The following is a 26,198-nucleotide window of genomic DNA, read 5'->3' on the forward strand; positions in this document are numbered from 1 at the left end:
TTCAGCGAGGTAACAATCCCAAGGGAGAGACGATATGGAGAAACAGGCCCAGTAGGAGTCAAAACTAGAGGGAGAACCACATCCCCAGGGTAGAGCCAAAGCAATAATTCAAAACAAGAGCATAAAATCATAACCAGGTGAGTGAGCCGAAACTGGACTGAGTACAGGGACTAGTCAAATCAGACGGGGAAAAAACAAGATTAAATGAACAGACAAGGCATGTAAACTGGGCAAGACTAGAACAAGACTGTTTTAAGACAGTATTGAAACGGACCGTAACCAAGACACACTGCCAGAGAAGCAAAGAAAGAGAGAAGCATAAGTAGTGGAGAAAATCAATGCAAAATGGGAGACGACAGGTGTGTGTGTGTGTGTGTGTGTAAGGAGAACTGATTAGAATGAGGTGCAGCTGTGATGGCAGAGTGAGAGAAACTGACAACCAAGTCACAAAACAAACACAACAGAAAGGCTGATGATCAAACCAGAGTCCTGACACTAACATGAACTAACAATGAGCAATACATTTGTTACCATATTAATACATTTTTGTCAATAAAAAAAGGGGTCACTTGCGCTTCAGCCTGGTTGGTGCTCACGGAACAGGACGCAGAAATCAAAAAAGGAGACCCAAGGTCTAGCTAGGACCAAGGAGCAGGACAACGTTTTAAGTGATTTTTATTGGTGCAAAACGACTAACCTAAGTTAGTTAACTAACTAGTTAGTCGTTTTGCACCAATAAAAATCACTTAAAACGATGTGTGTTCCTTGGTCCTAGCTAGACCTTGGGTCTCCTTTTTTGATACATTTTTGTCAATGTTAGTTAAAAAAAATACAGTCATTCATTGTTTGTTCATGTTAGTTTAGTGCATTAACTAATGTTAACAAATACAACTTTTGATTTTAATAACGTATTAGTAGATGTTGAAATTAATATCAACTAAGATTAAAGGGTTAGTTCACCCAAAAATGAAAATTAGCCCATGATTTACTCAACCTGAAGCAGTCCTAGGTGTATATGACATTCTTCTTTCAGACGAATACAATCAGAGTTATATAAAAAAATTTCCTGGCTCTACCAAGCTTTATAATGGGTGAATGGCTGAAAAAAATTTGAAGCCCAAAAAAGTGCATCCATCCATGATAAAAAATACTCCACACGGCTCCCACAATACTCCAGAAGGTCTTCTGAAGCGAAGCCATGGGTTTTTGTGAGAAAAATGCCCATATTTATAACTTTATAATCTAAAATAACTAGCTTCCGACAGACGACCGTACGCATACTATGCAAGTCGACTTGCGATTCGTGACCGGTGTTTTTTCCTTACATAAATGCATGGCTTCACTTCAGAAGGCCTTTATTAACCCCCTGGAGCCATATGGATTACTTTAATAATGGATGCATGTACTTTTTTGGTCTTCAAATTTTCTCCAGCCATTCACTCTCATTATAAAGCTTGGAAGAGCCAGGACATTTTTTTTATATAACAACGATTGTATTCGTCTGAAAGAAGAATGTCATGTACACCTAGGATGGCTTCAGGGTGAGTAAATCATTGGCTAATTTTTATTTTGGTCTATCTATCGCTTTAATACTTTCTACTATCCCTTTAATAAATGCTGAAAAAGTATTGTTCATTCTTAGTTCATGTTAACTAAGGTAGTTAACTAATGTCAACTAATGAACCTTATTGTAAAGTGTTACCTTTATTTTATTTCAGATTTATTTCAATTAACAAAGAGTAGTTAAGAATGTTGTAGTTATGAAATCTGCCAGCAAAACTGTCGGCGATACTAACCTTGACCCTTTGCATCAATGGAATTTCAATTAAAGATACTCCATGACATCCTCTGAACATCTCTCCTTTTCTTCCCAGGTACTGTCACTCGGGGCAGATGTGCTTCCCGAGTACAAGCTTCAAGCTCCACGCATCCACAAGTGGACAATCCTCCACTACAGCCCGTTCAAAGCAGTATGGGACTGGATCATCCTACTCTTGGTGCTCTACACGGCCGTCTTCACGCCCTACTCGGCTGCCTTTCTCCTCAACGAGCAGGAGGACGAGAGGAGGCGCACCTGCGGCTACACCTGCAACCCCCTCAACGTAGTGGACCTGGTGGTGGATGTCATGTTCATTATCGACATCCTCATCAATTTCAGGACCACTTACGTCAATCACAACGACGAGGTTGTCAGCAATCCCGTTCGCATCGCTCAGCATTACTTCAAGGGCTGGTTCCTCATAGACATTGTGGCTGCGGTTCCCTTCGACCTGCTCATTTTCAGATCAGGTTCAGATGAGGTGAGGATTGTGATGTGCTAACTAGGTGGTAAATGAATATATGGATATAATATGGTATATGATATTTCAGATGTACAGCTAGAACAGAACGTACAATTGTTAAGCATTCTACCTTTAGAAGAACCACTCAGACTAATCAATGAATCATCTAGAATATTGATCGCAGTGTAATAATGTTGATTGTGTTTGGGATGCTGAATGATTTATTCGCATGTAGATTCTGCCATATTGAAGAAGGTCACCTTCACAGAATGATGAAACAGCAGCCATTTTAATAATTCATATGTTCATATGTTAATAATTAATACTTATTGCTTACTTCTTTCAGTAACGGTTTCCAGAAGTATTTCATTTGAAATCTGCCATTTTTGCTCTTGAAAACCAGAGTCTGATTATAGTGATTAATTTTTTTTATGTAAGTATGGATATGGATTTGCATATAAACACACTGGAAGCATTTATGCGTTTTTAGATTTAGGTTTAAACTCACATTGACTACATTGTTCTTGAAAATGACGATCTTTTAAGTGCTTAGCAGCTCTCAAAGGGATATTCGTTCATTATTTCCTCACCCCCTTAATTAAAAGATTGATTTGAATGAGGAACAGACCAAAATGTAGGTTTCAAATCCTGATATCAGCCCTAGTCAAGAGTTCATGAGAGTAGTAGTAATGTCCAATATGTGAATTAATCATTCTTTTGAGCCAGATCTTAATGAATCGTTCGATCCAGTTCATAAAACTAGCCTGAATGACTTGTTCAAATCACTGACTGCAAAACACTGCAGTTCACAGTTCAGTGGAGAAAATGTTATTTGTGAATAATGATTTGTTCCTCACATAAAGTTATCCAATCAATTCAGAAGTCTTTGGTAGTCTTACGATGCTTTTTTGAAAACTTGACGGCTCAAGTCCTTTCATTACATGTACAGAAGTGGCTAGGACTTCTTCAGAGATTCCACTTATGTGTGCCATAGAAGAAAGAAGGTCATAAAAACCATTCCGCCACAACCATGCAGACAAATAAAAAATAAGAGTGATTGTTATGAAATGCACACTAATCCTCTCAAACTCCTCCTTCCAGCCTCAAACCACCACTCTGATTGGCCTTCTAAAGACTGCACGGCTGCTGAGATTGGTGCGAGTAGCGAGGAAACTGGACCGTTACTCTGAGTATGGCGCAGCAGTTCTCTTCCTCCTCATGTGCACCTTCGCCCTCATCGCCCACTGGCTGGCATGCATCTGGTACGCCATTGGCAATGTGGAGCGCACCAGCTCTGCCCGTATCGGAGGCATGAAGATCGGCTGGCTGGACAACCTGGCCGACCAGATTGGCAAGCGCTACAATGACAGTGACTCCTTCTCCGGCCCCTCCATCAAGGATAAATATGTAACTGCACTGTACTTCACTTTCAGTAGTTTGACCAGTGTGGGATTCGGAAACGTCTCTCCTAACACCAACCCTGAGAAGATTTTCTCCATTTGTGTCATGCTTATTGGCTGTAAGTGCACTCATTATCTATATTAGACATGATAACTAAGTCTTCAAATCTTAAACATTATTATACACTACCATTTAAAAGTTTGTGGTCAGTAAGATTTAAAAAAAAATGTTTTTTTATTCTTTTACTCAGCAGAGACACATTAATTTGATTCTTAAAAAATTACAGTGAAGACATTTATAAAGTCACAAAATATTTCTATTTCAAATAAATAGTGTTCCTTTGGGCTTTCTATTCATCAAAAAATCCTGAAATAAATGAATAAGGGTTTCCACAAAAATATTAAGCTGCACAACTGTTTTCAACATTAATAATTAGAAATGTTTTTACTGTATTTTGATCAAATAAATATGCCTTGGTGAGCATAAGAGACTTCATTCAAAAATTACCCTAAACTTGAAACGGTAGTGTGTATATAATATAAATAAATAAAAATATTGTTTGTACCATTCTCTTTGCTGATGATAGTCTTTGATCTTCTTCCTTTCCAGCCCTGATGTATGCCAGTATCTTTGGCAATGTGTCTGCTATAATTCAGAGGTTGTATTCAGGCACAGCTCGCTACCACACTCAGATGCTACGAGTGAAAGAGTTCATCAGGTTCCATCAGATCCCAGGAGGCCTTCGGCAACGACTGGAAGAATATTTCCAGCACGCCTGGTCCTATACTAATGGAATTGACATGAACGCTGTGAGTTAAACTCACATACCCTGCAATTCAACCTGCAGCATTACAGTACATACAATTACTTATATACTGTACACCCTCCACAGTGTTCAAAGTATGGTGAGGGGGCTTCCAGGCCCCCCAACTGTATGTTATAAAGCTCCTCCATAAGAAAAAAAGTTTTCATTTTATGCTTTGTACTTGATATGCTACTTTTTAAACTCCTGGTCAGTTTCTGGGGGCGAATTGTATTTATTTTTTAATTGTTTTAATAAAAATGTGAAATTTCTTCAATATTGCTTTTCTCGCAGGTGTTAAAGGGTTTTCCGGAGTGTCTGCAAGCTGACATCTGTCTGCATCTGAACCGCAGTCTGCTGCAGAACTGTAAGGCATTCCGGGGGGCGAGCAAGGGTTGTCTGCGGGCTCTGGCCATGCGTTTTAAGACCACCCATGCCCCACCTGGAGACACTCTGGTGCACAGTGGAGACGTGTTGACCGCACTATATTTCATCTCCCGCGGCTCCATAGAGATCCTCAGAGAGGATGTGGTGGTGGCCATTTTAGGTTGGAATTCTGTCTAATTCTGTCTTTATCTTTTGCTTTATTCTTCATTAATTTGAACTCACTTCAGCTTGAAAAATAAAGTTTAATTGCTGCCTTAACTTTAGTAAACCACATTTATTGTTTCAGTTTTGTACAGAAAGTTGATGTAACTGAATCTTATCTTCTTATTTTTATATATTTTGTTTTAAAGAAGTATCTTATGCTCAACAAACATTTATTTGATCATAAATACAGTAAAACACTACTATTGTGAAATACTATTACAATTATATTGTGTCAGCAGTGTAGGGTCCCAACATACAATAGGTTGAGGATCCACAAGGTTGAAGATCCAAATGCAGTATTTTATTAAAAAAGTCAAAGTCAAATCCATAAACATGAAAAACGAAAGACAGAGCGCTCGGAAATTCTGTGGTGACACAAACAAGACTTAGCCAAAAGTGACTTAGGGGCTGTTTACACGACACCGCTTTTAACTAAAACCGGAAGACTTTTTATGCGTTTTGGCTGTTCATTTTTATTTATTTTTGTAAGTGAAAGGATACAGATATTAACAGTAAGAAATAAGGGGGGCATACGGACATCATGATTCATCACATTTTTTGAGTTTTTCATTTTTCATCACAGTTTATAAGAATTACACAAATCAACACAGTATAACATTTTGTCATCATGAGAAATTAAAGGTTCTTTACCACAGACTCAAGGATGATATATGTTTTCAAAGCATTTGTGGCATTTTCTTAAAGGAAGTAAAAAGGGACTTTATATCAGAGGATAACATTCTAAAATTGGGATTACAGTGAATGGTTCTGGCTTTGTGAAGATGAAATTTACCCAGAAGACAAAGTAATAATACAGTATTATCAAGATTAACATTTTTAGAAAGAAAATTGGACAAAAAAAAAGATAGATTATGTCATTTGTGTCTATAGGCTTGTGCGTTCAGGAGAAAAATGCATATGTGCGCGTAGTCTTTCTTTACAAAGTGACATCGCCAACTACTTGTCCGGCATGCATATATACAGCATTTTTGACGGGAATCGTTTCGATAAAGCTGTCATCTGTACAAAGAAAAACCTTTTCCGGTTTTAGCACATCATTGTCGTGTAAACGTACCCTGAATTAACCAGGCTTATATAGGGACTAACAATGTAATGAGAAACAGCTGAGAATAATCAGGGATGATGAGACCAGGCAGTGAATTCTGGGAAATGTAGTCCATGAAGTGGTGCCAATGGACTAACTCTGATGGAGATCAAGGGCACTCCAGCTGGTGGATGTGACACCTACAGTATTTGGCACCCAATTGTGATTGTTCTTCTTTCTCTATTTCTATTCTCTTCTAATTATTTCAACCTCCTGCCTCTCGTCCTGTTTTCACTGTAGGTAAGAATGATATTTTTGGGGAGCCCATCAGTCTATATGCCAGGCCAGGGAAATCAAGTGCAGACGTGAGGGCTCTGACGTACTGTGATCTGCACAAGATCCTGAGAGACGACCTGCTGGAAGTGTTGGACATGTACCCCGATTTCTCAGACAACTTCTGGAGCAACCTGGAAATCACATTCAACCTTCGAGATGTAAGCCACTCAAACACACAACACATTGGATGATAGCAAGTCTTTATTCATGTTTCTGTACGTGTTCTGTAATTATGTGAGTTACTGAAGCTTGTGTGTATCAGGCAGACAGAATCATGCATCAAACCCCAAGCGAGGACTCAGACTGTGGGTACCGTCGGCCCAGACATCGGAGGAACCACCTACAGCGAAATCGGCCTGGTAATGGTGCCTATCTAGTCTACGAGGGCCACAACAATTATTTTGCTGCATTTCTATACTATTTTGATCTTTCTCTTCTCTCTTACATCACCCAGATGGGATGGACCGAGATGGAATGGACACGTACCCAGTCCAGTCCTGTTCCCCTGTGGGGAACCATCGGGGGGCGATACCGCTCCCACACTGGGATGAGTTATGCAGCAATGCCAGTGCTGCTTCCCTGTCCAGCGAGGAGGACATGAAGCCCCTGGTGTCCGACCGAGGGGAGATATACTCACCAGGGACAGAGATGCAGGAATACTCCCTTTCTGCAGTCAGCCATCTGCCCCCGGGCAACAGCACAGCTTCTGCCACAGGAGGAACACTGGGAGGGGCACATCCGTACACAGGTAGAAGGATTGGTGCTTCTTGAATCACAGCACCCTGAACATAATATCATGAAAAAGATGTGCCTGTGGTGACATTTTTGTAAAAATGTTATTACGTTGCTTCTTGTACATTTTGCGGCAGTTTCAAAGTGAAATTTCCAGTAAGTTTGATTAACATTCGATTTTCTCCAGAATGGATAAAAGTGACAGTGCCAACATTTTATTAAGCTGGTTCATGCATGTTCATGCACAGTAGTTCGGAAATAAAATGACTGGTGAGTGCCGCTAAAAGGCTAAAGCTCAATTGCGAATGAAAATAATGTAGATAACGTAAAAAGTTAGGTAGAAGCAATGAGCCTCTATTGAGCCTGTGTTGCACCGAGTTTCGAATCCAACTTAAATCATGTAGAGCAGGTGGAAATCATCTGATCATGTGATCCTATGAAGCGAATAAAATAAAACAGATTTGACTCTTATTGGGCTACTGATATAACATTATTTTAAACAATTTTCAAAAGTACTATTCATTTATGAGAAAAATCTTTTTTGGGAATTTTTTATTAAAATCTATGAGGTCAAGAAATGTTAAAAAGGGAATCGTCAATATGCATGGATACGATCTAGAACAGTGGTTCCCAATTCCAGTCCTCGTGACCCACTGCTCTGCACATTTTGTATGTCTCCCTTATTTGACACACCTGAACCAGATCATCAGCTCATTAGGTGAGACTCCATGAACTGAACTGAGTGTGTCAGAGAGACATACAAAATGTGCAGAGCAGTGGGTCACGAGGACTGGAATTGGGAACCACTGATCTAGAACATGCAAATACATTTAGAACAAAAATCATGCCACCTTTACCTTAGCCAGTGCAGTACTTGGTAGAAGTATGCAAATTGGTATTTAGCTATTGTTTATTTTTTTCATCTGCAAATTTGTAACATTTTCTAATCATTTTGGTCTTCTCTGTCTTTAACTTGTCCGTTATTCTGTCATTCTTCATCCATACAGCAGCTCCTCTGAATGTGTCGGGGTTATACAGCTATTTGCCCGACCGCAGGGCCAGTCAGTACTCAGAGAGTCAGAGACGTTCCTCTGCAGTGCAGGCCTGCTACCACCATCACAACCCCTGTGTTGAGGACAGACCGAACCAACTGCAAACCCGCCTGGAGCTGCTGCAGTCGCAACTCAACAGGTCCGACATCCAGAGAAAAAAACAAGCTTTAAATGCAAAGTCTGCGTTTGCCTTCAAACCTCTCTCTCACTCTCTCTCTCTCTAAAGACTGGAGACCAGGATGACAGCGGATATAAATGTGATCCTGCAGTTGCTGCAGAGGCAGATGGCACCTGTACCCCCCGCCTACAGCGCAGTTTCCCCAGAACCGCTGGCCCACCCCGCTCACCCCACCAGCCTGTACACCACAGCAACGCACACCACTATGCCCTCTTTACAGATCACTGACAGTACATCGCCTGGCAAGGTAGGTTGAGAGAGGGAGGGTGTGATATTTACACGTGGGTTTGTAAATCACATATTACATAGATAAATCGCAGTTATCATTAATGAGCAATGAAACAGTAAAAGGAGGAAGAAATGGATCACTCTGCTGTATGTAGCCCTGTCTCCTAATTAACCCTCCTTTAAAAAATGATAATCCTCTTTCAGACTTTGGTAATATAGCGACTGCTCTCTGTTGTTAGCTCTTTAATCATTGTGGTGAGCATGTTGCACGACTGTATTGAACCGAACCTGTTTTCCACATTACACAGAGCCCTGACTTGGACAGCTTCAAAGAGAAGTCTCCAGACTCTTTGTCCAGTGGGATCCACCTAACAGTTGCCTCCAATGACACCATGTCCATGTCCCCAGAGACAGAGCTGGCTGTGCCCACAGGAGAGCCTCATCTACATCCCCCGGGACTGCTGTGTAGAAGCCTGCGCTTCCCATCGCTCCCGGACAGTCTGGAGAATCCAAGCACACTGGAGGGATCACCAGAAATCCAGAGGCACATGTCCGATCCAGTCTTACCTGGAAGCTAGAGAGGCCAAAAACAGACCACTGTCTGTTCTAAGACGCATATATACCACATTTTCATGGTTTTCCTTTTTTTAATATGCTCAATATTGCACTTCTGCAATACATGCATTCATGTTACTCATTAGTTACAAGGGCGTCCAGTAGAGAAAAAGTAGATTTCTCTGAATCTCTGAGGTGTTTTGTCTCATATCCCTTCTCATTAAGAGCAGGATTTTTTTCCTCTGATGCGAGAGTATTTGGTAACACCTCTCAACTTTTTTTGTTATCGAATACGAAGAGAAGCACAGTTGGCATTAAAGACAAGATCAAAGAGTCAAAGAGAGATGCTACATTATGATCACTTGACACCATCATGTAATAATTGTACATTTTTTGTCTGGTTTGAGATTTGTCTTTACGTTCTAAACTTCATCCTGTCTTCTTGCGTCAGCTGTTATTTCGAGGCAGATCCTCTGAGGCAGCAGCATCACTGAAGCCAGGACAAATATGACACATATACCTGGGCTTTATGAATTGCTTGTGTATACTGATATTGCAAATGTGCTTGATTTTCTTTTCAATGTATAGATTTTATCATTTTAAACTATTATATATATATATGTATATTATATATATATAGTGTGTGTGTGTGTATGTGTGTGTGTGTATTACCCAAATCTACTGTATTACTACATCAAATGACTGGCACAAAATGAATCTTTGTATATTTGGATTCAGTAACCAAATGGGCATGAATTCAGGGTTATGAAATGATATTTCTGTCACTGAAGTGGTTATTTTAACTGCTGACGGGTGGTGTGACTGTGTGTGGATGTGTTTAGACTTGCGATGTGTCTCTGAGAATTTTCCTCACGAATTCTTGACGTTCTGATTGGAAAGTGAAGGACTGCTTTTGTAAATCACGTTTTGAGATGAAATCAGTAAAGTTTATTTCACCTCTGCAATGTAAGCAGATGAATGTTTGTAAAATGACTAGAAACCTTTGTTGGACTCTGAAGGTTTCCAAAAGCACACGACTGTCATTATTCATATTTTTTAGATTAAATGTTATTTATAAAGAAGTACCAATGTTGTACTGGGTTTAAGCTATCAATATTCTTTGTCCTTATTTTCATTGGTCTGTTTTTCTTCATTTGCACTGATATTAAAATAGTCAAGCTTATAATTATTTTCAAGTTATAATCAGCGTTTTAGTACTTTATGCAATATGCCATTATAGTATTTATTGATATTGTGAATTATCTTCTATTTAAATTTTTAGTCGGTTTTAGTAATTTTGTATAATTGTTTTAAAAATATTTTTATTTTGCTTTATTTTTGTTTCAGTTTTAGTACTTTAGCCTAAACTTATTTTAGTAAATTTTTTTTTTTTTTTTCGTTTTTCTTATAGTTGTTTAATTTTAGCTTTATTCCAATACCACTTTTTTATTTATTTATAATTTTAGTTTTAAAGATAACACTGGTTACAAGCGATAGCTGGCTAATATTACATAATATTTATGTATATATCCAGCACACATTTACTATTTTATTTAAATAAAAGTTTTTAAGTGAATTCAGGCATTACAACATAATGAACAGTATGAAAAATGGATATCCATTTATATATTTGCTAAAGATTACATTAAAGTGTTATTATTAGTATTTATAGAATTTTTAAATCAAAATATAAAAATAAAAGAAATGAGCATTCATGATTTAATATCTAACCAAATAAAACAAATCTGTAATATCCACCAACAATCAATATATTGAGCACCAAAATGTTAGTTGTCTGGCCATTACAATTGAATTACCAATGTAAGCTTTATGAAAGAACAAGAGTTTATTAAGTGAGTTTATTAATAGAAAAGCATTATGGCTGGACACAGAGAGAACTACTTACATATAAGCACTCCATCTAAGAGTGTGAGGTGAGGATGAAGATCCCACACAGCCTTGCAAACTCACTTTTGACTTCGGTCTTGACCGAAGAGTGGCATTACTACTACATCATATTTGCATAACAACAGAACAATGCATAACATGAACAGACCAAATGACTCGCAATGCAAAATGACTCTTGAAAAGTGACACGTTTGTCCTACCTTGTACATAATATTTATATATGTATACAGTACATATTTCACTTCAAGCACAAAGCATGCTGAAAGGGGACTTACTTATTTTGAAAACTAACATGGGAAAAATATAACAGGAGCTTTCTCACTATTAGTGAGCAATAATGCATCTTTAAATGAAATGACATTTTGCTCAAGATATCCTCCACTCAAACACTGACGTCAACAATGCAACTAACCGCTATGAGTTATGAGCGTGTCTGAAGAACTATTATGAATGTTTTGCAGTGACGTCAAGCATTTTTCCCCATACTACGGTATTTAACAGTTTCCAAAGCTACAAAAAAAATAATAAAATGGCACCTTCCTGAAATGAAAAGCAGGATCTGAAGTTCAGAGGCTTTTTAAAACTGTACCAATCTTTGAAGTAATTACATCTTAATAAAAGGGTTGTTCGGATGTCCATGTTGGCAAATTTTTACAATCCTAGTTTTTACCGGTCAACCTTAATAAACATGTACCTCTCCCAACACAAATGGCCAAGAATCCTAGTAATTACAGTTGTGTTTAAGATCCCATAATGAGGACTCTGGGACAGCAGGTAGGAAAACAGACCAATATAATGTGCAGAAACACAGATGCTCATTCACACCGTCTCATTCTTCCAGACAAAAGTTGTACACACATTGTTCAGACCGTTGTTCCCATAGGCCCGTTCATATCGTTTCCCGCTTGAAACCTCTAGACCTCAGGAACTTTAGAAAACAAGTCTCTGCTTTATTAAAGACCCTTTTCCAGCAATGCCCCCCACAGGAAGCACAGGGGCCCTTTAAGCTTCAGCTCTACACCCTCAGGATCTCCAGACAGTTGTTGTAGCAAATGGCGATCCAGTCGGGCTGAGTGGAGGCCCACTGTACGTTGTTGATCTCTCCCTCGGCCGTGTAGGCCAGGATGGGGTCCTCGATGGCCCGCGGCATCTGCTGGATGTCCCAAATCAAAGCCTGGTGATCGTCCGCTACAGTGGGATTTAAAAGAAAAGGGGGGCCAGGTAAAGAAGACTTATAATGAAACAGCACTGTCACGGCTGCTACAGTCTTGAGGCCGGTCACACCAAGGACAATAACTATAACGATTTGGTTCTAAAAAATCATTCTAAATATAAAAGAACAGCAGAGTCCACACCAGAACTATAACAGTATTGAGAAAAGATATCACTTTCAGAGCAATTTAGCCAAGCTGATGAATGACAAAAATATTGACAGCCAATCAGAATCCACCCTGCTTTAAAGAGCTCGAATATTTAAAGTTGCAGCTGACAAAACTGCAGCGCACGCTTAGAATAAACAACGGTATCATCCGCTGGTGTGAACACTAATATTATATCGTTCTTGGTGTGATCGGGCCTTTATACTGACGCAACAAAAACATCTCAACAATAAGGATAACAGAACTGACACATTCCCTATCGGACCGTTCATGAATTACAAAGTATGAAAAAAAGGCTTTGCACTTGCAAACAATGCATTTTATTATTATTTGAACATTTGGTACCAAATGGTATATACTATTTACGCAAATTGTTTACACATACCATTCAAAAACTGGTTTTGTAAGACATTTTAGTGTTTTTGAAAGAAGTCTTTTATGCTTACCAAGTCTGCATTTGTTTGATCAAAAATACAGTTAAAACAGTAATATTGTGAAATATTATTACAATTTAAAAATGACTTTTGTACTTGAACATATTTTAAAATGTAATTTATTCCTGTGATGTCAAAGCTGAATTTTCAGCATCATTATTCCAGACTTCGGTGTCACATGATCCTTCAGAAATCATTCTGATATAATGATTTGATGCTCAAGAAACATTTATTATTATTATCAATGTTGAAAACAGTTGTGCTGCTCCATATTTTAATATCAGGATCCTTTGATGAATAAAATTTTTTTTGATCAAATTAATGCATTCTTGAATAAAAGAATAAACGCATGAATTACTTCTTTTTTTTTAAATGACCCCATTTTTATTTATATTTATATTTATATATATATATATATATATATATATATACACACACACACACACACTCACGCAGACACACACACACACACACACACACACACACACACACACACACACACACACACACACACACACACACACACACACACACACACACACACACACACACACTGTAGTATGTGTGTATGTGAACGGGCTGGTTTCTAACCTGCTGTACATATGTGGCAGGAGGAGTGTGGCGCCCATGCGATACCGTTCACACAGGCACGATGATTATTGAGCCGAGCCACTGGCGTGCACGGCACACGCACGTCCAGAATCACCACCTGACAATAATACAACAGCAAAAAGTGAGGGACATGAGTAAAGATGAGGACAAATGTACTAATAAATGGACTAAAAGAGAGACCTCCATGCCATCCATGGCCATAGTAGCCAAGTAGTTGGGGTCCTGTTTGTTCCAGCACAGGCGCAGCAGCGGGTGGTGTTGAGGGTCCTCATAGATGATGGTGCTGTGCTCCAGGTGCCGCAGATCAAACATGCGCACGGATCCGTCGGCACCCACAGACGCAAACATATCCCGACCGCCACCCGCGCGGCTGAATGCGATGTCATACACCTTAAAGTCAATACAAATGCTTGATTTATACAAAGACAGCAACAAAGTACACAAAAGTAGAGTGATGGAAAATGGCCCGCCAGTTAAAAGATGAGATAAGTCCTTAAGGGCAAGTTTTTAACTCACCTCCTTGTCGTGAGCGATCAGCTGTGTTTTGACATGGCCTGACACCAGGTTGACCCTTCCCAGAACCTGTCCTGTCTCTAATCCCCAGATCGTGCAGGTGGTATCAATACTAGAGGTGCCTGAAAAAACAGAAAACACACACATACATGATGACAACCCGATAATCTTTTGAGAGGCAAACATAAAATTTTTTATAAAATAAAAATAAAACATTAAACATAACATACATGTCCTCCCAAACAACAGTGTTATTTAGTATTATTTATATACTATTGGCAGTTGGGTAACACTGTCGCCTCATAGCAAGAAGATCCACGGTTCGAGACCCGGGCTGAGGCGATATTCGCTTAAAGTGTGTAAAATAAATGTAAATTATATTTAAAATGATAAAACCAAAATACATTTTTCACATTCTTTTTGTCAGAAGAAAGCATCCCTACAACAGAGCTGCTGTGTCCGTGGCCAATTTCAAGAAACGGCTGAAGACGCATCTTTTTCGGCAACACTTGATCCATTAATACTAACACTTTATCTTCTATTCTATATCTTAGGGATGTCCCGATCCGATCCACGGCATCGGTATCGTGCCGATACTGGCCCAAAACGCTAGATCGGATATCGGAGGGGAGAAAAAAATTTATCCGATACCTATGATCCGATACCCATTAGGGGTGGAATGGTAAGTATTCGTACTGAACGTACGTTCGGTGCATGGATTTACACAGAGAATACACGGTATAAAAATAAATAAATCTCGCATGCACATTAATTAATGTAATACGGAACTAACGTTACTGTTAGATACGCGCATATGCGGGTTCTTTAGGGACACCTAATCTGTAGCCCGCCTTAGCTCTGAACGCGCGTCTATATTGCTTCAAACGCTCACTTTATCATTATACGCGCGCGGCGCGTCCTATTCGCTTTGGACGCGCGAATGGATTCAAACTGTTCAAGCATCGAACTAGACGCGATGGACGCAAATTTGCCGCTCTATTCGCGTTTGGCGTGAACGCAGCAAAATGAACAGGCTGCGATGTCAAGATTGCAATGCTGGTGTGTGTGTGTGTGTGTCGGAGAGAGAGAGGCACGGGCGCGATCGAACAGTGGAAACATAAAAACATACTCCGTCATTTTCATACAGGACATCATTAAAACTGCAAAAAGTGTTTAGCCTACTTATATTTGTGTAAAACACAACATTGCACGTGCTTTTGTCAAACTGTAAACTCTTGTCAAACTGTAACTGTCACACACACACACACACACACACACACACACACACACGCTGTTTAAAAGCAAAAATGATCTCATCTTTTGGACATTCATCATTGCATTGGTTTTCATTTCTTGTCCTAAAACAGAGCACTAATCTGTTTATTTTTAAGTTACACATTCTACATTGAATAAAAAAGAAAATCAAATGTGTTTTTAAAAGTAGTATTATTTTATACAGAAATAAATTATTTATAATTCAGATGAGAATAAAGTTAAAGTTAATTAAAATTTTAAGGAAACAAATATATTGATCTGAAATATAGCAAATTAATTTTAAATTCATTCAGGTACAATTACCAAACATATCTCAAGGTCTTTTGAATAAAGCCTGGCAGTCTTTCATTATCAGCTGTTGTTGTGGACTATACACTGGAGAAGTATTTTTCTCCATTTGAGTGAGATGTTTTTATGTGGCTAATTGAGCAAAGTGCTTCCATTATATTTTATTATTATTAGTATTAGTTCAAGAATAAAATAAAAATATCGGATTGATATCGGTATCGGCAAATAGCCAAAGCTTCGGTATCGGTATCGGTATCGGAAGTGAAAAAGTGGTATCGGGACATCCCTACTATATCTATTATCTTTAAGAAAAAAATAAATAAAAAAAATACACGTACTGCGTTAGAGTAAACTGGGAAGGGTCATAGCACTTGCATATTGTTGTCCTATTGTTAGTTTCACTGCTTCTATTGTTCTCATTTGTAAGTCGCTTTGGATAAAAACGTCTGCTAAATGAATAAATGTAAAAATACTTCTGAAAATGAACAGCAGTGTTTTACTCTAGCATAATAAGTGTCATTTTAAAATCAGTGTAACCAAGGGGTTTAGGGTTTCAGGTAGGCCTACATTAGGGTTATTTAACAACACAAACTGAATAACCAAATGTAAAAATCTTCACTGTATGAATTAACAGACACTGATTCTTATTAAAGCTACAAACAAACGTTATTCAGTCAAGAGAAGTGAGTGTCTTTGTCTTTTGTTCATGACCCCAATTATTGCAAGCCGATGCGATATGCGGATCACAATATGGACGTTTGCGATATTTTTATATATTGCGCAGCCCTAGTGTAGAGTTTGCATGTTCCCCCCGTGGTTATGTGGACTGGACATGCCAAATTGGCTGTAGTTGTGAATGTGTGTGTGCGAGTCCCAAGCTATGTAATGCGGAGGGTTGGGGAAAAACCTGGCAACCTAACATATACTATCACGGTACCTATTAATAGTCATTTTATGTGCTTTTGTCATTTTTATTAGCTTTCTATTAACTTTTATTATTACTTCCATTTAGCTTACAGTTTTAATTATTTTAGCACTTCAACTTAACTTATTTCAGTCAGTTACCAAGAGAACATTTATAAATGGAAATTATTTTTTATCAATTTAATCACAGCACAGCCAATCACACAGGCTGATTACATGTTCTCTTACCCAGAAGATTGGGGTCCACTTCGTTCCAGTCAAAAGAGGTCAGAGGTGCGCAGAAATCAGAGTTCTTGTTATTATTCAGGAGACACTCCAGACGAGTCTCCGTGTCGTTCACCTGACAAGATACAGACAGTTCACTTCACTTAAGCGTTTGTGTTTCTACAGCTCTGCTTCACAGTATTAAAGCTAGAGAGTCTTTAATCATTGAAAATTGACTTTCTTAATACACATTCCTGGTCTTATTGTGAACAATTCATCAGTACATATGTATTTGAAATATGAGCCATTTCACCAAGAAATCAATTACAGTCCTGACCAATCAAGCCCCACAACATCGAAGTAAAATGGGTTGTGAACATCATTTCATGTTCACTTTAAATACAATAATCAATCTTTAAATCATAAGACATTTCAGTGTCATATAAGTCAATGTGTGAGCACTGCAATTTGCAAATTCTGTCATTTTAATTATTTCAGAGTGAAACAATATTCAGCAAAAAACAGCTATTTGCCTATTGAACAAGTGACGTAAGTGGAAAAGGAAAGTTGTATCAGAGGAACCGCATATAATTAAATACGTTTTTAAAAAACTTTTTTGTTCACACTTTATATTAGGCGTCTTTGCATTATAAAAAAAATAATTGTTCGATACAATGTTCATATTGTATTGCAAAACACTTTTGCTGCTAATAAGGTGGGATACGGGTACGGTTAGAGACAGGTTTGGTGGTATGGGTGGATTTAAGGGTCAGTTAAGTTGTAAGGCAATGGTCAACAAATTACAAAATTAATTACAGCTGTAATTAAAACTGAGGTATTTTTAAAATAAAAGTACAATGTAAAATGCATGTACACAATAAGTGTGTTGTATCAAAAGATTAATTTACATGATAGTACATAGTAGATAAAGCCACTTAATATAAAGTGGGACTCCAATGTGTTGTGCATTGATGAATGGTCACAGTAAGACCAGGGACATGCATTAATATGCATTTTCATCAGATGTTGTCTTGAAGTGCAGTCAATCATTACTAAAGTCTGATTATGTGTAACAGAAGAGTGACAGCATGTTTCCCATAGCGTACCCTCCATATGCGCAGATAGTCTCCGCTGGTGGCCAGCAGGTCTGGATAGACGCCCTTGGTGTCGGGGATCCACATGATCTTGGTGGTGGGGTACGGATGATCGAAAGTGTTCCTGCATACAAACTCTGAGCTCTCCTCCTCAAGACCCACCAGCTGGACCTGAACATCACAAAACAAACAGCTGATGTCCACATCACATTGAATCTACTGGATTCATGATGCACGAGTTTCTGACAGCTGTCAAACCAGGACTCACAAACCAGATACAAATAACAGTTTGGTTAACGTTAGTTATTTTAAAGCAATCAGGCAAAACACTTATGACTTATGTTCAAGGAATACGTTTGTGCTCTATGGAAGTCATCCATGTCAAACATTCTGTTACTGGGATTACTAAATCCCGTTCAACTGCACCCATACATCATGTTCAAGTACACTTCTCTATGATAGGATGTCAGCAGCCATAAGAACACAGAACAAAGTAGAGATATAACGCAGAGCGATCTGGGATCTCTTGGTTCACCTTGTTGTTGTATTCCTCAACGAAGCTGCCGAGCGCCAGCCTAAAGCGCTTGTCGGGTCTGACGCTCCAGTTCATGGCATAGACGGTCCATGGCGCCTCGTATTTGTAGATCTCTTTTCGTTTACCGTGTAACGACATGTTCCAGCCCCTTGATCAGGTCGGCGAACAGCAGTATTTAGAATTAGGTCTTTACGAAGAGCTAGATGTGCAAAAAATTGAGACTAAATTTGAAAAATATAGTCTCGGGTTTCTGCAGCGAGAGACAAAGAGAATGTCATAACAATCTCCCTCCGCAACGGCCGCGAAAACGAAGAGCCGCGCTCTCACTGCGACGACACAAAACCTAATCAACCTTAACCAAACACACAGATTACCATCCAATATTCAAGATTGTGTGTAGCTAAAGACCCATGTTGTTGCTGTGTCCCAACGGTTTTAATTCTAACTTTAGAAAGCCCTAAATAGGCCCGACCTCTCAACGGCGCATTCGGTCTGAGGATGTGCGTATTTCAAAATAAAAGTCCCTTATAGAAAATGGGGGCTGAGCGTTGGGGTTATTTATAGACTATGTTGCTAGTTGACAATTGTACTTTCACATCATATAGGGCAGGTTTTTCTGAATTTTCAGCTGTCCCCTTTAGCCTTGAAAAGCAACAAAGTGTGCAATAGATATCTGGCTGTGGCTCTAGAGATACATTAAAAATAGTTAAAACCCCCCCAAAAAGAACAATATTTAAAATCCTAAATATAAAAAAGAAATAACGGATTCCATTCCAAGAAACAGTAAAACAATGGTCATTAACAATTATGGATGCCCAATATTAAACGTAAAATACAAAATAAATCTAGTTAAACCTATCTAGTTCAAAACGCAAATATAGATTTTTATTAAATTTTTTATACCATTTTCATTAATAATTAATTATTATTTCTTGGGATTATCTGATAATGCATATTTAGGGTTAATAATTTATCAGAGCATTAAACAGAGTATTTTTGCATTAAACAATATCAATTTACAAACTGAATTATGGAACAATAATATGCATATGAAAATATACACAAATAACGTAATTAATCTCCATTCATATCTATAATTTTGATGCTTAAACAGTTTAATGTGTATAAAAGAAACAATAGCATATTCAATACAATAAACAAGGAGAAAAAACTGAAGCATGTACAAAGTATTTTATGGATGCTAAACATTTACATTCATATTTAAAACCAGATAAAGAGGGTTTACGGTTATTCCGGTTGTAATGTTTAACATAAATGACATCTTTTTTGAGAGACCATCTTCTACATAAACCAAAACATGAAATAAATGAATAGCTAAATTTAATAATAAATACATTTGTAAATACAATGTATTTACAGGATCTGTATAGCCAGCTATAAATATCATGTCAGAACTGCAATGTGTTTCAAAACAGTTAAAAAAAATAATGTTTAATGGTTATAGGCTCTTCTAAGCAGAATCCACAAAAATCTACTTCAAAACGGAAATCTTTTCCGTAAAATTTCAGCAGCAGGATAAACATTATTACTGATTCTAAACTGAATGTCGTTCATTAGGTACAACTGGCGATTTAAGATAATTATAGAAGTATCTGATTCTAAATGTTTCATTATCAAACATTGTAACTCTTTCTGGCGCAGACCACCATAAACAAACGCCCAGATCTTTTCGCAAAGCATTGTGGGTAGAGTCTGTCAGATGACCCTCGCCTCTCCTGTGAGAGAAACAGCTGCTGTCACACACTGTTAGCCACTGAAGGAAACACCGATATTTACAGGTACGTCTGCGTGATTTTTGCTGTTATCGGTGACTTTTCGTATTAAACCTGTGAGGTGAACTGATCGACGCAGCCATAGTGGCGCAGAAGTGTGTCGTGGGCTTTCTGAGGTTGATCGAGTAGCAGCCACAGCTAGCGAGCTAACGAGCTATCATGGAGCAAGACTCATGGGGGTTGGGGTAGAGACCGGTCCCAATAGCCTTTTCTCATTCGATTTGAAGAGTTGTTAGATTTGCCTGACACGACACGCCCGACACGCACGGAAAATGTCAGGGTTTTTTTCTAGTAGTTTAGCGAGGAATTGGCTCTGGTGCGACAAGCTTTTCCGAATTAGAGGTTACACACATGGTTAAAATTTAATAACAATTCCGTCAGCTCGGAATCTAGGGTTTAATATTTCGAGTACTTATTCCAATACTAGCCTTGTAACAGGTGGAGGATGACTTGACACCCGGTTATAGCTGTTAACTCACATTACAAGCTGCATGTATCTCGTCGTCTTGGCAGAAGCTATTAGCTACTGTCCTGACGGTATTTACACACGGTGGATTGGATGCCTGTAGTACTGTCAATTATTCTGAATATGGACTCAAACCAGTGAAGAAATTAAATGGAATTTAAGCTATGGGGCTTAAAAAGCCTTTGTAATAAATTCCTCTGTGTTTTATGTTTATATCTGTTTATATATATATGTTTTTATAACATATTTAAATTTTTATATGTAACATACATTTTGTTTTTTTATTGGTATTTTGTATTTTATGCTTAATTTACGAATATAGCCCTCAGAAATATTTTTCTTTTTTTTAGGTAACTTAAGTTTGCATAATCTTGTAAGATGGTTAGTGTCCACTGTCCATAAAGTCCATAGGAAAAGAGTGAATCAGCTTAGTGTATGGCCAACCAGTCTTTGCCATGTGATTAATAAAGACTTTCAGCCAATTAGAAGATGCTTGTTTCATTGAACATCTGAGGCTTAGGCTTCGACGATAAGACTCTCAAAAGACTGACCGACCTCCCCCTTCCTGCTGGTTCTTTGTTTCTCCCGTTACTGTTTCAGTATTAAAACCATTGAACCAGTTGGTATGTTAATCATCCTGGGGCCCATTTGAAATTATTATTCCTTCCATTATGTGTGTTTACTGCACCGTTTATCATTCATTAATACACACTGATATAATCATGCCATACACGCAGTACTGTTAGACATTAGGTAAAAATAATCGTACTTTTATGTGTGTGAGGAGGAATTGCTTTAATTTTTTAACAAAGAAATATGTCAAGTAAACTTGTTTTTAGCCTTGACTCTTTGCAGTGTAAACATTAGTTTTCTTGGTATTAGAAACCAAACAATCCAGTCCTGTTTGACTTTAGTGTTGTGAACTTAGAATCGAAAGACCAGGAGACTTGGTTGTTTCTTCAGCAGGATTCTTTATTGAGAACACGAGCTGTCGGTAGCTGCAGTCACCAAGTCTGACGTGAAGGTTCTCTTACAGTTTATATACATTTAGGGGCAGGAACCGAAAAAGACAGGTTTAGGAACTGGTTTTAGACTGAGAGCATTGCCCACCCTAATCCACTCAGCATATCTATTCAAACACTGAGACCCGAGTACAGGACTGGCTGGACTTTCTTGCTAAAACACAAACTCCAAGAGTTTCAGTAAAACAGGACTGACCAGAGTCGTTTGCTAGAAAACTCTGATAATCATAATTTATACCTAACCTTAACATGCTAAATTCAATGTAAACCTAAATTAAACATTTTAATAAATCTGGATTTCCACATTAGCATACAGAATTCATACCATAGGCATCACTGAATGGGAAATGTTTTTGGATATACACTCCAGGGCCATCTTATCACTCATTAAATCAGTAATAGTAAATGCATGCTATTTTCATACATTTACTCTGTGTTGTTCATTTACACCATTAACATTCATGTTAGTCTGTACCAACAAATAAGATTGGATATACACTTACACTACCGTGTAAAAGTTTGGACTTGTAAAAAAAAAAAACTTCTATCCTGCAAGTATATCTTTAATTAATCAAGTGACAGTAAAGACATTACAAATGTTCTTATGTTAAATATAAAGAAATGTTTCTTGAGCACAACAACATATTTAGATGATTTTGAAGAATCATGTGACACCAAAGTGTTGAAAAAAAAAAAAAACATGAGTTCAGTTCAATTGTCATTTACTGTGCAGGTTGAGCCATGAGGCACCTGGTCTTCCTCCTCCCAGCCCTGCTGCTCCTGTTGGCCCTGCCGGACACTAGGGGGCGCTACAACGATGACTTCGATGACGGTGAGGACATCGCTGAGTTTGATGACAATGATTTTGCTGAGTTTGAGGATGTCGGTGAAGACCCAGCAGTCGATGTGGAGAAAGAGCCACCCCCACGGGCAGCCCCCTCATCCACACCCATAGAGGACGACGAAGACGAGGCCACGGTGGAGAACGAAGACGGCCAGGATGAGTTTGAAGATGGCGATGCACAGGTAAAGATGTGAAAAGCCATTCTTATCTCCTTTCTTCTACAAGTCCAAGTGAATGAATGATTTAATCTAATCTGATCATTGTTACAGGAACAAGACATGTACAGCAAATATGACAACGAGGAATTTGAAGGCTACGAGAAGAGCAACCCTTCATTCAAAGACACTCTTATATACAGAGAGGTACAAAAGAAAAAAGAAAAAAATGCATTTGACCTTCACAGGCACTTCTGGTATCCTTAGCTGACTGTGTGTTTGTATGTTACAGGTCCCAGCACACCTGCAGAACAGCTGGGAGAGTTACTACATGGAGATATTGATGGTCACCGGTCTTCTTGCCTATATTATGAACTACATAATTGGCAAGAACAAGAACAGCAGGCTCGCTCAAGCCTGGTTCAATTCCCACAGAGAACTTCTCGAGAGCAACTTTGCCCTCGTGGGTAAGTGTAACTCTCGCTCCACTTTGTTTCTCCTTCTTATGGTGTTTTCTCTGACCCTGTTTTTCTCTGACTCTCAAATGTGACTTTATTTTTAGGGGATGATGGTACCAGTAAGGAGGCCACCAGTACGGGGAAGCTGAACCAGGAGAATGAGCACATCTATAACCTGTGGTGCTCAGGACGTGTTTGCTGTGAGGGGATGCTGATTCAGCTGAAGGTAGCATGTGTGTTTGAATATGAGAGAGAAAAACACACTGTTTGATATGTGTATTTACTATAGTGTCGTTGTCATTGTTGTTCTGCAGTTTCTGAAAAGACAAGACCTGCTGAATGTGCTGGCCAGGATGATGAGACCAGTCTGTGATCAAGTGGTAGGCACACACAAACTCTGATGTATAATCATCGACTGATTACAAGTAGCATCTCAAATGGATGTTCAAAATGCTGTTCCTCTTATTCTCACTCTTCATTTTACACAGCAAGTTAAAGTGACTCTGAATGATGATGACATGGACACTTTTGTGTTTGCCGTGGGGAGTCGGAAGGCCATGGCGCGGATGCAGAAAGAGATGCAGGACCTGGTTAGTCATAAAGGATTTACATATTTTATACAGAATAGAATATTATGTACACCACTGTTCAAATGTTTGGGCAAATGTTTACTCTGTAAGGATGCATTAAATGGATCAGAAGTGACAGTAAAAACTTTTACAATGTTCCAAATAAATGCTGTTCTTTTGAACGTTCCATTCATCAAAGAATCTTGAAATAAATTGTGTCTGCGTATCTGTTTGTGCGTGTGTGTGTGTGTGTGTGTGAGATTCATTACATATACAATTTGTTTGTTTGCAAATCGAACTACAGTAGTGCAGCCAGAGAAGCAATAGAAAGATGTGTTATTACAAGTTTATTTTGTAGTTTTAATGTTGCCAGGAACTGGTCTGTGCTAACTTTATTCTTTCTTGGTTTCTTTACAGAGTGAGTTCTGTGGTGATAAGCCCAAATCAGGGGCAAAATATGGCCTTCCTGAATCTCTGTCCATTTTATCAGAGATGGGAGAGGTTACGGATGGAGTGATGGACAACAAGGTGAGCTGAACATCAGAGGTTCCCAGTCATGAGACAAACTGGATTCTAAAATAAAAACACTGTTGTAATTGTTAACTAAATCTATAAAAAATAAATAAAAAAAGCTAAAAAAAAATTAAAAATGAGATGGAAACACTTAAATGAAACCTAGAAATGTTAATTTGGCCTCTAACTGAAAAAAAGGTGTTGTACTAAAATTACTAAAACTTAAAATATGTTAAAGCTAAATAGAAATGTATAAAAAAAACTCAAATCAAAAACACTACAAATTACTGACACTAAAATTATAATGAAAACTGAGCTAATTTAACATAATTAAAACTATAATAGTATTTAAACATTATTAAAAAACACTGTGAGATGTATATTTATCCTTCTTCACTTCTCAATTTCATGAGTCAGTACTTTAACTGTATTTTTCTTGTTCTGTTTTCAGATGGTACATTACCTCACCGGTCATGCTGACAAGATCGAGTCCATCCATTTTTCGGACCAATTCTCTGGTCCAAAAGTTATGCAAGAGTAAGGCTAAGGGTTTTTCTTATTCTTCTAGTAGATTTTATTACATTATTCCACTATGTTGGAGGAGCTCTTACTGGTTAATAAATGTTAATGCTAATGGTTTCTAAATTATTTTTAGGGAAGGTCAGCCCTTAAAGCTGCCCGAGACCAAGAAAACACTGCTGTTTACATTTAACGGTGAGTGAAATTCATAATCCACAAATGGCAATTTTCTGTACTTGCATGACGTTTGTCAGTCAATTAATGTGCTGTGCTGTGCTGTGCTTTACAGTGCCTGGGATGGGTAACACATCTCCCAAAGATATGGACAGTCTGCTGCCTCTGATGAACCTGGTGATCTACAGCATCGACAAGGTCAAGAAGCTCCGCCTCAACAGAGAGGTGAGTGCACACGCACAATGTGCATAACAACATGTTGAATTAGTCAGGGGTTAATGTGAAGCTTTATCTGGGTGTTTAGGGGAAGCAGAAAGCAGACCGGAACCGTGCTCGCGTGGAGGAGAACTTCCTGAAGCAAACTCACAATCAACGACAGGAGGCCGCTCAGACGCGCCGCGAAGAGAAGAAGAGAGCGGAGAAGGAGAGGATCATGAATGAGGAGGATCCTGAGAGACAGCGCCGCCTGGAGGTGAGTGTGTGTGATTAAAAAGCGGATCTTTTCTCTTATTGTACCGTTATCTACATCAACACAAACTTTTCTCTTCCCTCTGTAATTCAGGAAGCCGCCCAACGTCGTGATCAGAAGAAGCTGGAGAAAAAGCAGATGAAAATGAAGCAAATCAAAGTGAAAGCCATGTGAGACACACACACACACACACACACACACACACACACATCCGTTCATAGTCATTAGAGAAAGAATCTACTACTTCCACACCTGCTACTATACACTCTTCTACATGAATGTGCATGCCATTTGATTGGCTGCTATTGCACCCATAGAAACACTCTGTCCAATCAGGAGAAAGCAGCTGGTTGTTAAGGACTATGTCTGATCTTTAAAAGACAACTGGATTGGAGATGGTCTGTTTGAACATGTTTTAGTGTAGCAGTCATTGAAAGCATTTGTTTTCTGCGTAATTGCATGGCAGTATGATCAAGAGTGTTGCTTTTTGTTGTTGTGATATACTGTGATCATCTTTTGGGCCTCATTAAACCAACATGCCACTTTAGCCAACCTTTTCCAATTCAGTTGTCTCCTGGAGTTCAGTATGAACCCTCCAAAGCTTTGTTGAGACTCGAGAGGACCTGTGCATTCATTTCTACTCCCAGAGATCTAACTTCATCTTGTGAAAGTTTCAGCTATGCTTCTTTTTATAGTAAAACCAGGGAGTGTTTTTTTAAAAGGAACTGGGAGAGTAAGAAAGCTATTTTTTGTACTACAGTGCTTCCTCACCCCTATTTCTAATGATTGCAAGCATTTTATAGATGAGTAATAGGCACATTATCATTGTCTTTCAATCTTTCTTTTTT

At 38.5% G+C, this 26,198-nt stretch overlaps 3 protein-coding genes across 6 annotated transcripts in view; 2 read left to right on the top strand and 1 right to left on the bottom strand.

Moving 5' to 3' along the window:
* kcnh6a (potassium voltage-gated channel, subfamily H (eag-related), member 6a) overlaps window positions 1-9,376 on the top strand; it is a 39,599-nt gene extending 30,223 nt beyond the window's left edge. For 2 of the 3 annotated variants that reach the window (XM_084414627.1, XM_084414629.1), the window contains 10 exons: window positions 1,875-2,300; window positions 3,384-3,801; window positions 4,293-4,492; window positions 4,780-5,032; window positions 6,422-6,615; window positions 6,720-6,816; window positions 6,912-7,205; window positions 8,197-8,380; window positions 8,468-8,666; window positions 8,956-9,376. In XM_084414627.1, the coding sequence (XP_084270753.1) occupies window positions 1,875-2,300; window positions 3,384-3,801; window positions 4,293-4,492; window positions 4,780-5,032; window positions 6,422-6,615; window positions 6,720-6,816; window positions 6,912-7,205; window positions 8,197-8,380; window positions 8,468-8,666; window positions 8,956-9,225 (2,535 nt within the window). In that variant the 3' untranslated portion in view covers window positions 9,226-9,376. The remainder of the gene's footprint in view (window positions 1-1,874; window positions 2,301-3,383; window positions 3,802-4,292; window positions 4,493-4,779; window positions 5,033-6,421; window positions 6,616-6,719; window positions 6,817-6,911; window positions 7,206-8,196; window positions 8,381-8,467; window positions 8,667-8,955) is intronic. The other variant, XM_084414628.1, reaches the window with a different exon arrangement.
* A 1,653-nt stretch (window positions 9,377-11,029) lies between these two features.
* Window positions 11,030-18,902, bottom strand: dcaf7 (ddb1 and cul4 associated factor 7). Of its 2 annotated transcripts, none has more exons than XM_084415127.1 (7): window positions 18,369-18,902; window positions 17,846-18,004; window positions 16,764-16,875; window positions 14,052-14,170; window positions 13,716-13,925; window positions 13,515-13,632; window positions 11,030-12,298 (listed from the first exon to the last, which is right to left on the bottom strand). In XM_084415127.1, the coding sequence occupies exons 1-7, from the start codon at window positions 18,504-18,506 to the stop codon at window positions 12,126-12,128; spliced, it is 1,029 nt and encodes a 342-aa protein (XP_084271253.1). In that variant the 5' UTR covers window positions 18,507-18,902; the 3' UTR covers window positions 11,030-12,125. The 2 variants fall into 2 exon arrangements, with proteins under 2 accessions (XP_084271253.1, XP_084271252.1); XM_084415126.1 differs by having other exon boundaries at window positions 11,030-12,301; window positions 18,369-18,884.
* A 1,133-nt stretch (window positions 18,903-20,035) lies between these two features.
* ccdc47 (coiled-coil domain containing 47) lies at window positions 20,036-25,593 on the top strand. Its single transcript, XM_084414947.1, has 13 exons — window positions 20,036-20,167; window positions 22,383-22,675; window positions 22,763-22,855; window positions 22,941-23,115; window positions 23,211-23,332; window positions 23,421-23,486; window positions 23,595-23,696; window positions 24,093-24,203; window positions 24,640-24,725; window positions 24,844-24,902; window positions 24,997-25,106; window positions 25,186-25,353; window positions 25,444-25,593. The coding sequence occupies exons 2-13, from the start codon at window positions 22,391-22,393 to the stop codon at window positions 25,522-25,524; spliced, it is 1,458 nt and encodes a 485-aa protein (XP_084271073.1). The 5' UTR covers window positions 20,036-20,167; window positions 22,383-22,390; the 3' UTR covers window positions 25,525-25,593.
* Window positions 25,594-26,198: the final 605 nt, after the last annotated feature.

Source organism: Rutilus rutilus (assembly GCF_951802725.1).
Source record: "Rutilus rutilus genome assembly, chromosome: 1".
Classification (NCBI taxonomy): domain Eukaryota; kingdom Metazoa; phylum Chordata; class Actinopteri; order Cypriniformes; family Leuciscidae; genus Rutilus; species Rutilus rutilus.

What these genes read in the sequence shown, in the direction of transcription:
- dcaf7 (XM_084415126.1), bottom strand. Translation starts at nt 18,506, where the DNA reads ATGTCGTTACACGGTAAACGAAAAGAGATCTACAAATACGAGGCGCCA. An exon ending in TTGAGGAATACAACAACAAG is followed by an intron (nt 18,005 to 18,368) that starts GTGAACCAAGAG and finishes TGTGATGTTCAG; the next exon opens with GTCCAGCTGGTGGGTCTTGA. An exon ending in TGATCGCTCACGACAAGGAG is followed by an intron (nt 13,926 to 14,051) that starts GTGAGTTAAAAA and finishes ATTGACTTTAAG; the next exon opens with GTGTATGACATCGCATTCAG.
- ccdc47 (XM_084414947.1), top strand. Translation starts at nt 22,391, where the DNA reads ATGAGGCACCTGGTCTTCCTCCTCCCAGCCCTGCTGCTCCTGTTGGCC. An exon ending in TTGAAGATGGCGATGCACAG is followed by an intron (nt 22,676 to 22,762) that starts GTAAAGATGTGA and finishes TCATTGTTACAG; the next exon opens with GAACAAGACATGTACAGCAA. An exon ending in AGCTCCGCCTCAACAGAGAG is followed by an intron (nt 25,107 to 25,185) that starts GTGAGTGCACAC and finishes CTGGGTGTTTAG; the next exon opens with GGGAAGCAGAAAGCAGACCG.